We start from the raw sequence: 13095 nt of genomic DNA on the forward strand, positions 1-13095 counted from the left end.
TTAATCTCTTATTTGTGTCCGACTCTGTGATCCCATGGACTATAGCCTGCCAGGCTCCCCTGTCCATGGAATTCTCCAGGCAAAAATATTGGAATGGGTATCCATTCTCTTCTCCAGGGGATCTTCCCAACCTAGTAATTGAACTGGGGTCTCCTGCATTGCAGGAAGATTCTTTACCATATGAGCCGCCAGGGAAGTCCCCAGGTAAAGAACACTCATCCTATAAAGCTTTGATAGAATTTATTTTTTCCAGCATTCCTGTAATCTTTTTTGTTATTAAACTATGTTGAAATAAAACTTGTAAATTTTTCATTAACATGGAAGGTGGACTTGATAATGGCATTCTTTTTTCTAAGACTTTTTTTCCTTTTTCCCCCTCTCTTTCTCTGGTTTAATTAAATTAGTTTGCTTAAATTATTGTGTGCTTAAATATTTTATGAGAATATTATAAAGTTAAACTTGTTTTATCATATTAGATGTTCAGTTCTTGTACTCTCTAGTTCTAGATTTTTCCTTTTTTCCCTCTACTTATTAAAATTTTTACCTCTGTGATCATTAGAAATTCTGTAATATTATCTGAAAAATTTTAACCATCTAATATTTTCCTGATATTTTTCTAATTAAATTCTTCAGTTATACTTATATGCAGACTTAAATCAACATCTATACTTGTGAATAGTACCTGGCTCATTATATGTGTTTAATAAATATTTAATGAATTTGAAGTAAAAGATGGTACATTTATAATAGTCCATCTACTAAATGAAGTAACACTGAATTATTTAACAGAAACAAATTCTGGCCCATGATTACTATTAAGATATAAATTACTTAAAAAATCAACCTAACCATAATATGGGACTAAATTAGACAATTTTCCCATTGTAAATGTCTCATGGACAGGAAATTTATGTTATTTGTCTCTTTTTTACTATTATGACATTGCACTGAGGTCTTCTTGAACATAGTAATTACAGAATACCTACTTCAGCAGAATTCAAACCAAAATGAAAAGTACAGATATGTCCATATTAAGTGGTATCATTTACATAATTTTAAATACTTATCATTTGCAGATCTGGTTTGGGAATCAATTCTAAACTGCTTGTTTTAGTTGATCTCTCAAATATTCTGCATGTGTCTGGCCGAGAGCAACCTCTTTCGTGCTAGAACTTTCCTGAAAGCTTTCTTCACATCTTTGTTTCTTAGGGTGTATACAAGAGGATTTACCAACGGAGTGACTACACAGTAGAATACTGAAATCACTTTACCCATGGTAAAGTTGTACTTGGCTGGAGGACGAACATAGGCAAAGATAATGGTGCCATAATAGATGGTGACCACAGTGAGGTGGGAGGCGCAGGTGGAGAAAGTTTTCTTCCGAGCCTCTCGGGAAGATAGCTTGATTATTGTGACCACAATATTCCCATAGGACGACATAGTGAGAAGAAAAGAACTTAGAATCACAACAGAGCTGCATGTGTAACCCAAAGCCTCCACCAAGAATGTATCTGAGCAGGAGAGTTTAAAAATTGGGTCTGAGTCACAGAAGAAATGATTGATCTTCTGGGGTCCACAAAAGTTTAGGTAAGAGATGAGTATGGTAGGTAGGAGAGGGGCAATGAAGCCCCCAATCCAAGATCCAGCTGAAAACTGCAGGCATACCTGGAGACGCATGAGGAATGAGTATCTTAGAGGGCTGCATATAGCCAGGTATCGGTCATAGGCCATCACAGCCAACAGGATGCACTCTGTAGCCCCCAAAGAGAAAAAAAAGTAGTACTGGGTTATACAACCGGAAACAGAAATGGTAACAACCTGTGAGAGACAAGTGGCCAGCAATTTAGGCACTGTGGCTGTCGTGTACCAGATCTCTAGAAAGGACAAATTTCCTAAAAAAATGTACATGGGTGTTTGAAGTGTGGAATCCGTGAGAACAATGAAGATGATGAGGGTGTTTCCCATGAGAGAGAACAGATATACAGTGAAAAAAATCACAAATAATGCAAGCCTTAGATAGAGAACACCAGAAAATCCAAGAAAAATAAATTCTGTTACTCTTGTTTGATTTGCCACATTCATGTCTCATCTTCTTGGTCTGGAATGAATGAACAAAACATAGAATATGGCAGATAAGCAAGGAAGGAATATTTCATATTTATTTCATGATGATATTAGACAAACAATAAAGATTAATGTCTGGCAAAAATAATTGGTATCTTTATAAGTATTTTTACATCATTTAATTTATCTAGTTTATGAAATAAACCACAAAGGTAAGCAGTCTAATAATCTACTTTACAAATGAAGAAACTAAACAAATAAGTATTTTTCCTAATTACATCACTTTAGTTTGAGGGTGATATAGTATATCCAAGTAGGTCGTTTTAAGCAACTGCAGATCAACTAATATATAAAATTGTGGCCATTTGGAACAAGCATGCCATTATCACATCACTGAAGATTTCACATCCTAGACATTAGAGGAGGGTGAAGAAATGAACAGCAGGTGGATCAGAGGCCAGTGCATTGGGGGTGGGCACTCTCAGAATAGACCCGCTGGGCCATACTAGTAGCCTTATGTAGACAAACAATTGCCTACATTTTTAACACTATAAACCCTGTTGCATGGAATCCTTTAGGGTTTGGTGGGAAATTGGTAGATGAGCAAACTATCTGCAGAAAATTTTTTTAAAAAGTGTGAATTTGACATTTATGGACAAGTTTTTGTTCATAAATATTATTTTAGCATTTTTAGTCTTTGTTTTTAAAATCATTGCATCTACTAATATTCTCCTACATTGCTTGTGTGTGTGTGTTAGTTGCTTAGTCGTGTCCAACTCTTTGCAACCCCATAGACTGTAGCCCACCAGGCCCCTCTGTCCATGGGATTCTTCAGGCAAGAACACTGGAGTAGGTTGCCATTTCCTTCTCCAAAAGGAACTATAGAAAGAAAGAAAGTGAAGTCATTCAGTTGTTTAGGAGCAGTCAAAAAATTAATATTAAAGTCACAAATCCACTCATCCTTCAATGCATATAGCATTTTTAAGTGCATAATATAATATTTATAACTAAAGTTGTAACTATTTCTTATCAAAATTTAGAAGAACAAGAAATCTTGTTTTAAAGAAACAATGTTTTCAACTGTTGTATCTATGTATATGTGTGCTCTGGTGCCAAAATATCCAGATGATAAATGCAAATTATAATAGAAAACAATCTTAATATGCATATTAAAACTTTGTATATGTAAAATATGTATATTTGTCATTTAAATAAAAGTTCTGACAATAAAAATATAGACTTTATATCTTCTATATCACAATGAAAAACCAGCTAAATGGAATATGAAAGCAATATGGTTCATGTCCACAGATTTCTGTTGTAAACATCTACGGAAGTTTTGAATCATAAACCTCTATAGAGAAATGTATATAGGCTTTATGCCATAGCCTTCATGCTTCCTGTGGTGTTCTTACGATAAAGTAGAACTTTTCAGGATATATATGATAAAAATTTAAACCAACGTTTGATATTAATCCCCTAAAACTTCTAAGATTTTTGTCACATTACTCTGAGTAATAAAAATAAAATTGTGCTTTTAAAGCCAGTTATTGCAGTGTTCAAAAGTATTTTTAAAAATATCACTAGAAATTGACCTAGAATATATAATTTAAGAAAGCCATTTTGGGAAGAGAACCGGGACAAAAATTTTTTAATGTATTTGTCGAGTTTGATACTCTGGTATCACAAGAAAAATATTAATATTTATATTCTTTTTGTAAGACCATGTGTCTAAAGTGTTATTCTGTCACTCAGTCATGTCCAGCTCTTTGTAACCCCACGGAATGCAACATGCCAGGCTTCCCTGTCCTACACTATCTTCTGGAGTTTGCTCAAACTCATGTGCCAAAGTTCTCTCATCGCTATTATCTATATAACTGGGAAAGATTGAAGGCAGGAGAAGAAGGGGATGACAGAAGATGAGATGGTTGTGGGCATCACCAATTCAATGGACAAGAGTTTGAGCAAACTCCAGGAGATGGTGAAGGACAGGGAAGCCTGGTGTGCTACAGTCCATGAGGTTGCAAAGAGTCAGATACAACGAGCAGCTGAACAACAAATAGCATACTATTTAGTCATGATATAGCATGTCACATGACTAATTTTCCATTGTTACTTTTACTATTCTCCTAGAATTAACAAAAGGAAAGAAAACTGTTTATTTGGAAGGAATATAAGTAGAAATTTAACAATAAAAATAATTCAATGCCATCCCCAAAGAAAATATCTTTTCTTTTTCAAAATTATATAATTCTACCATTAGGCAGAGGGGAGTTGTTCACTCTCCAACTATATATATATATATATATTTTTTTTTTTATGTACTTAGTAGGAAACAAACAGAGAAGGCAATGGCTACCCACTCCAGTACTCTTGCCTGGAAAATCCCATGGATGGAGGAGCCTAGTAGGCTGCAGTCCATGGGGTCACAGAGTCGCACAGAGCTGAGTGACTTCACTTTCACTTTTCACTTTCATGCATTGGAGAAGGAAATGGAAATCCATTCCAGTATTCTTGCCTGGAGAACCCTAGGGACGGGCAGCCTGGTGGGCTGCTGCTATGGGGTCGTACAGAGTCGGACACGATTGAAGTCGACTTAGCAGCAGCAGCGGCAGTAGGAAACAATGATAAAAATGAAAATTATTTAGCATTTTTAGAAAAATATAATAGCATTTAAATACAAAGAGAAACTTACATATATTTTTACTTATTTGATGTTTTAATTGATAAGCCATAATAACTCTTCTTGCATGCCAAATACATATCTGAGAAACTGCCTCAAATCACAGAAATAATCTAAATGATAGAAAGTATTGTCATGTAACACTACTAGTCTCTAGAAAAGTGAGAAATAACACAAGTTATATCCACCCAGGTATACTCACAGCCTATATTTTTTGGTTGTTTTTCAGAAACTTAAGGCTATTATTTATGATTTCTTTAAACGCTCCTTTTCATACTATTCATGAATTATATTGCACTGTATTCAATTAGTTTATGAGGGAAATAAGCTGAGGGATCTGCTCCGGCTATGCCATTGACTTTGACACACAATCTATGCTACAGATAAACACAAAATTCCTTGCATGTTTTTTTCTTTTTTCTCACTTTGTTTGTCCCTGTGGCCAGGATGTAGGTAAAGACATGGTCTGAGATCCCCTTGGGAGAAGTATTAGGATTTCATCAGCCTTGAGACTTGGAGAACTGGCATCTACCGTGGGACATCTACCTGCAGAAATTCTCTGAGGGCTTTCCTTTGGTGAAAGTCAGAGTATTCTCCTCTTGGGGGTCAAAGGAAAAGACAAAGTGTGAGAAGCATTTGAAATATCTCCACAGAAACTGAAGAAATATTCTCCTAAATGGCTTAACTGATTGCCACTGCCCATAGAGTTCATCCTTCACCTATAATTTCAGTATTGTGTCTCAATGTGTCAGCCACCACAGAAGATGGTATTCTCTAGCATACAAAATACAAGCTGCATTCACATTGAAAAATCTTTCTTTTCAACAAAGCAAATGAACAAAAAACAACACTGGTTTGACATCTTTTGATAGCAAATAACTCAACTCAAAAGCATTTACCAAGGGTATGTGGAAAACAAGATTGCCCACTCTAGCCAATACTAGGATTGAGTCATTTCACAAATAGTTACAGAGGAAGCATAGTACATATGTGCAGAGAGAACGAAAGCTTTACAAACCTCAGTATCAGAAGAAGAAAGCAGTTAGAATAGTGAATAAAATAAAATAGATGCTGTTCATATACATGCGATGAAAAGAGAATTAGCAATGTAAGTCTGAGGTTGTTTAAATTACTCACAGAAAATAATGTCTGTTTAGCACGTTGTTTTATAAACAGTTGGTTACCCCACATGTAAGTAAAACAAAAGCACAAATAAATGCCAAGTAGGTCAAACTCTTATGTATTAAAGAAATAGATTATAAACCAGTAGTCAATGAGGCAGTAGAAGTCAGCAAGAGATATTTGAAAATGTGTGGAGATAGTTTTTATTTCCAGTATCATGAAATGTTGGTTTCATGTGTTAATATTATTATGAAAGTTGCTTAGATAAGAATCCTTATCCAAGGATTTCAAATCCCCTACCCAAGGTATTAACAGTGTTCCCACTGAGTATTGCTATTGTAAAGGTAAGAGATGATATCATTTTATAAATGTTTAAAGCTATAATTTACTCATAATAAAATGCACCCATTATAAATATAGAGCTGAATGATTTTCACAAAAGTATACACATACATAATTCGAACCACAGTAAAAAATATAGCACTCATATACTACACAAAGCTTCCTCATGCCCTTTACTCTCACATTATTCCCCCCTTAGACTCAAGCAATGAACATTTTTCTTTTTGTCACTATAGCTTAGTGACAAATAATATAACTTTGTTTATATATTATATAGAATCCATGGGTCATATATTCTTTTCTGTCATCTACCATGATAGATACTTTCCCATGCTGCTGTGTGTTTTGTATGTCTGTTACTTTTTATTATATTGATTTCTATTTCTTTGAATGAATATAAATATCAAAGTTTAATTATCTATTTGCATGTTGGTAGATAATTAGATTATTTCCAATTTGGGGTAAATGAAAACAAAACTAATATAAACTTCTATTTCCACATCCTTGCTGCATATATGGTTCATTTCACTTGATTAAACAGCTAGGAAGGCAATTGCTAGCTCATGTGGTAAGTGCTCTATTATTTAACAAAAAATTACCATGAGATTTCCAAAGTCATTACAGCTTTTTACATTCCCACTTTAATACATTTTTTTTTTTTTACTTTTTATAGTAATTATATAGTGTACTTGATGATTCACTTTACATTTCTGATGACTAATGATGGAATCTTTTCATGTGTTATCTGGCCATTGTTATGAAAGTTTGTGTAATACAAGGTAACCAGCTCAAACTAAAGAATTAAATGTAAGACTCAACTGTAAAACTGCTAGCAAAAAACGTCAGGGAAAGTCTTTTTGACTTTGGTCTTTGTAAATAATCTTTTACTGTGACATCAACAGCACAAGAAAATAAAACAAAAATAAATGAAGGGACTATTTTAAGCTAAAAGATTCTTCTGCACAGCAAGTAATCATCAAGATAAAATAAATCAGCATATGGAATGGAATATGTACAAACTATATATGTGATATGGAGTTAATATTCAATATATATAAGGAACTCATAATTCATTATTAAAGGTAATAGTTGAAAATGGGGAAAGGACTTATATAGAGATAACACTAGAGGAAATATCAAATTAACTAACAGGTAAATGTAAAGTCCAACATCACTAATCATCAAGGAAATAAAAATCAAAAACACATGTAAGCAGCTATACATCAATAAAATGAACAACTTAGAAGTAGAGAAATTCTTGGAATGGTATACCCTCCCAAAAATGAACCAAGGAGAAATAGAAAATATGATCAGACCAATCACAAGTAACAAAATTGAAACTGGGATTTAAAACTTCCAACAAACAAGGGTCCAGGAACAGTTGGCTTCACAGGCAAAGCCTGTCAAACATTTAGAGAAAAGCTAACACCTAACCTTCTCAAAGAACTGCAAATGATTTCAGAGGAAGGGACAATCCCAAACTCATTCTATGAGGTCACTGTTATCCCCATCCAAAACTATACAGAGATAATACAAACAAAAAGGAAAATTATAGGCCAATATCACTGGTAAACACAGAAAGCCTCAGCAAAATACTAGCAAATTGAATTTAAAAAAATATTAAAAGGACCATTCAACATGATCAGGTGAGATTTACCCCAGTGATGCAAGAATTCCTCAATGTATTAACAAACTGAAGAATAAAAACCATGGGATTATCTTGATAGATGCAGAAAAAAGCTTTTGACAGTGTTCAACTTTTTATCAAGTTTATGATAAAAAAAAATCCAGAAAGTGATCACAGAGGGAGCCTAACTCAACATAACACAGGGCATATATGACAAACATACAGCAAACATCATTCTCAATAGTGAAAAACTGAAAGCATTTCCTCACAGATCAAGAACAAGAAAAGGATGTCCACCCCCACCAATTTTAATCAACATAGTTCTGGAAGTCCTAGCCATGGCAGTCAGAGAAGAAAAAGAAATAAAAGGAATCTACATAGGAAAAGAAGTAATTATCCTTGTTTACAGATGACATGCTATTATACATAGAAATCCTAAAGATGTAACCAGAAAAGTACTAGAGATAATCAGTGCAGAAGTTTTTAATCTGCTGGCTTAAATCTATTAGTAAGTATTTTATTTCTGATGTTATTTAAAGTGAATATTTTTTGCCAATATTATTTTCAGATAAGTTATTGTTAGGACATAACAATAGAGCAATTGGTTTTGTATGGTAAATTTTATTCTACAACATTATTCTTTTTTTTTTTTTTTTTGTGTTGAGATTTATTTATTTTTTTACTGGAGTATAGCTGCTTCACCATGTGTTGTTAATTTCTGCCATCCAGCAAAGTAAATAAGTTATATGTATACATATATCCAATCATTTTTAGATTTATTTCCCATTTACATCACCACAGATCACTGAGTAGAGTTCCCTATTCTATACAGTAGGTTCTCATTGGTTATCTATTTTATTCATAATACCATATAAATGTCAACCTAATCTCCCATTCATCTCACCTCTCTTCCCTTTTGGTGTCTATAAGTTTGTTCTCTGTATCTGTGACTCTATTTCTACTTTGAAGACAGTGTATTTATACCATTTTTCTAGATTCCGCATATAAGTGATACTATATGATATTTGGAACTCTGAGTTCAGATGCTTAAATCTTTCCTTTCTCCTTTGCTTTTCACTTCTCTTCTTTTCACAGCTTTGTAAGGCCTCCCCCAGACAGCCATTTTGCTTTGTTGCATTTCTTTTCCATGGGGATGGTCTTGATCCCTGTCTCCTGTACAGTGTCACAAACCTCCATCCATAGTTCATCAGGCACTCTGTCTATCAGATCTAGTCCCTTAAATCTATTTCTCACTTACACTGTATAATTATAAGGGATTTGATTTAGGTCATACCTGAATGGTCTAGTGGTTTTCCCTACTTTCTTCAATTTAAGTCTGAATTTGGCAATAAGGAGCTCATGATCTGAGCCACAGTCAGCTCCCAGTCTTGTTTTTGCTGACTCTATAGAGCTTCTCCATCTTTGGCTGCAAAGAATATAATCAATCTGATTTGGGTGTTGACCATCTGATGATGTCCATGTATACAGTCTTCTCTTGTGTTGTTGGAAGAGGGTGTTTGCTATGACAAGTGTATTCTCCTGGCAAAACTCTATTAGCCTTTGCCCCACTTCATTCCATACTGCAAGGACAAATTTGCCTGTTACTCCAGTTGTTTAACTTCCTACTTTTGCATTCCAGTCCCCTATAGTGAGAAGGACATATTTTTTGGGTGTTAGTTGTAAAAGGTCTGGTAGGTCTTCATAGAACTGTTCAACTTCAGCTTCTTCAGCATTACTGGTTGGGGCATAGGCTTGGATTAGTGTGATATTGAATGGTTTGCCTTGGAAACGAACAGAGATCATTCTGTCATTTTTGAGATTGCATCCAAGTACTGCATTTTGGACTCTTTTGTTGACCATGATGGCTACTCCATTTCTTATATCCTGCCCAGAGTAGTGGATATAATGGTCATCTGAGTTAAATTCACCCATTCCAGTCCGTTTTAGTTTGCTGATCCCTAGAATGTTGACGTTCACTCTTGCCATGTCCTGTTTGACCACTTCCAATTTGCCTTGATTCATGGGCCTGACATTCCAGGTTCCTATGCAATATTGCTCTTTACAGCATCGGACCTTGCTTCTATCACCAGTAACATCCACAACTGGGTATTGCTTTTGCTTTGGCTCCATCCCTTCAGTCTTTCTGGAGTTATTTCTCCACAATGTCCAGTAGCATAATTGGGCACCTACCTACCTGGGGAGTTCCTCTTTCAGTATCCTATCATTTTACATTTTCATACTGTTCATGGGGTTCTCAAGGCAAGAATACTGAAGTGGTTTGCCATTCCCTTTTCCAGTGGATCACATTCTATCAGACCTCTCCACCATGATCCGCACATCCTGGGTGGCCCCAGACAGCATGGCTTAGTTTCATTGAGTTAGACAAGGCTGTGGTTCGTGTGATCAGATTGGCTCGTTTTTTGTGATTATGGTTTTAGTGTGTCTGCCCTCTGATGCCCTCTTGCAACACCTACCATCTTACTTGAGTTTCTCTTATCTTGGAAGTGGAGTATCTCTTCATGGCTGCTCCAGCAAAGTGGAGCCGCTGCTCCTTACCTTGGATGAGGGGTATCTCCTCACAGCCTCTCCTCCTGACCTTGAATGTGGAGTAGCTCCTCTTGGCCTTCCTGCAAAACCACGCAGCCACTGCTCTTTGGACGTGGGGTTACTCCTCTCAGCCACCACGCCTGACCTCGGGTGTAGGGTATCTCTTCTTGGCTGCGACCCCTGACCTTGGGCGTGGGGTAGCTCCTCTTGCCTCACACCCCTGACCTCGGGCATGGGGTAGCTTGTCTTGGCCGGTGCCCCTGACCTCGGACGTGGTTAGCTCCTTTTAGCTGCTTCTGTGCCATCACAGCCTGGAACTCTCGGTCGCTGCCCTGACCTTAGGTGAGGGGTAGCTCCTCTTGGCCACACTTCTGTGTGGTCCATCACAGCCGCCATTCTAAAGATAGCCAGAGTTCCAAAGAATAGCAAGGAGAGATAAGAAAGCCTTCCTCAGGGATCAATGCAAAGAAATAGAGAAAAACAACAGAATGGGAAAGACTAGAGATCTCTTCAAGAAAATTAGAGATACCAAGGGAACATTTCATGCAAAGATGGGCTCAATAAAGGACAGAAATGGTATGGACCTAACAGAAGCAGAAGATATTAAGAAGAGGTGGCAAGAATACACAGGAGAACTGTACAAAAAAGAGCTTCAGGACCCAGATAATCACGATGGTGTGATCACTGACCTAGAGCCAGACATCCTGGAATGTGAAGTCAAGTGGGCCTTAGGAAGCATCACTATGAACAAAACTAGTGGAGGTGATGGAATACCAGTTGAGCTATTTCAAATCCTAAAAGATGATGCTGTGAAAGTGCTGCACTCAATATGCCAGCAAATTTGGAAAACTCAGCAGTGGCCATAGGACTGGAAAAGGTCAGTTTTCATTCCAATCCCAAAGAAAGGCAATGCCAAAGAATGCTCAAACGACCGCACAGTTGCACTCATCTCACACGCTAGTAAAGTAATGCTCAAAATTCTCCAAGCCAGGCTTCAGCAATACATGAACCGTGAACTTCCTGATGTACAAGCTGGTTTTAGAAAAGGCAGAGGAACCAGAGATCAAATTGCCAACATCCGCTGGATCATGGAAAAGGCAAGAAAGTTCCAAAAAAACATCTATTTCTGCTTTATTGACTACGCCAAAGCCTTTGACTATGTGGATCACAATAAACTGTGGAAAATTCTTCAAGAGATGGGAATACCAGACCACCTGACCTGTCTCTTGAGAAACCTGTATGCAGGTCAGGAAGCAACAATTAGAACCGGACATGGAACAAAATAGACTGGTTCCAAATAGGAAAAGGAGTATATCAAGGCTGTATATTGTCACCCTGCTTATTTAACTTATATGCAGAGTACATCATGAGAAATTCTGTGCTGGAGGAAGTACAAGCTGGAATCAAGATTGCCAGGAGAAATATCAATAACCTCAGATATGCAGGTGACACCACCCTTATGGCAGAAAGTGAAGAGGAACTAAAAAACCACTTGATTAAGGTGAAAGTGGAGAGTGAAAAAGTTGGCTTAAAGCTCAACATTCAGAAAACAATGATCATGGCATCTGGTCCCATCACTTTATGGGAAATAGATGGGGAAACAGTGGAAATACTGTCAGACTTTATTTTGGGGGGCTCCAAAATCAGTGCAGATGGTGAATGCAGCCATGAAATTAAAAGGCACTTACTCCTTGGAAGGAAAGTTATGACCAACCTAGATAGCATATTGTAAAGCAGAGACATTACTTTGCCAGCAAAGGTCTGTCTAGTCAGGGCTATGGTTTTTCCTGTGGTCATGTATGGATGTGAGAGTTGGACTGTGAAGAAAGCTGAGCACCAAAGAATTGATGCTTTTGAACTATGGTGCTGGAGAAGACTCTTGAGAGTCCCTTAGACTGCAAAGAGATCCAACTAGTCCATTCTAAAGGAGATCGGTCCTGGGTGTTCTTTGGAAGGACTGATGCTAACGCTGAAACTCCAGTACTTTGGCCACCTCATGTGAAGAGTTGAGTCATTGGAAAAGACCCTGATGTTGGGAGGGATTGGAGGCAGGAGGAGAAGGGAACGACAGAGAATGAGATGGCTGTATGGCATCACCGAGTTGATGGATTTGAGCTTGAGTGAACTCCGGAAGTTGGTGATGGACAGGGAGGCCTGGCGTGCAGCGATTCATGGGGTCACAAAGAGCTGGACTCGACTGAGTGACTGAACTGAACTGAACTGATATGATATTTGTTTTTTTCTTTCTGACATTTTTTCTGTATGATAATCTCTAGATACACACACATCTCTGCAAGTAGCACTATTTTGCTCCTTTTTATGGCTAAGTAACATTCCATTGTATATATGTACAGAAATTTATTTATAGATTCATCTTTTGGTGGACATTTAGTTGCTTCCATGTCCTGGGTATCGCAAATAGTGTTGAAATGAACATTGGGTGCATGTAAATTTTTTTTTTTTTTTGGAAGCTAATTACTTACAATATTGTAGTGGTTTTTGCCATACATTGGCATGAATCAGCCATGATTGTATGTATGTTCCCCATTCTGAACCCCGTCCTACCTCTCTCCCCATCCCTTCTCTCATCCCAGGGCACCAGCCCTGAACATCCAGTCTCATTCATTGAACCTGGACTGGCAATCTGTTTCACGTATGAAACTGTACACATTTCAATGCTATTCTCTCAAAACATCCCACCATCGCCTTC

General features: G+C 37.0%; 1 protein-coding gene across 1 annotated transcript; it reads right to left on the reverse strand.

The window, feature by feature from the left end:
• Positions 1–1122: 1122 nt before the first annotated feature.
• On the reverse strand, positions 1123–2082 carry LOC102269272 (olfactory receptor 6F1). Its single transcript, XM_005897699.2, has one exon. The coding sequence runs from the start codon at positions 2080–2082 to the stop codon at positions 1123–1125; it is 960 nt and encodes a 319-aa protein (XP_005897761.2).
• Between the last annotated feature and the right edge of the window lie 11013 nt (positions 2083–13095).

This window comes from Bos mutus, chromosome 7 (genome assembly GCF_027580195.1).
Source record: "Bos mutus isolate GX-2022 chromosome 7, NWIPB_WYAK_1.1, whole genome shotgun sequence".
NCBI classification, from domain to species: Eukaryota; Metazoa; Chordata; class Mammalia; order Artiodactyla; family Bovidae; genus Bos; species Bos mutus.

Bases quoted from the DNA above. Each gene is read 5' to 3' on its own strand.
- LOC102269272 (XM_005897699.2), bottom strand. From the start codon at position 2,082: ATGAATGTGGCAAATCAAACAAGAGTAACAGAATTTATTTTTCTTGGA.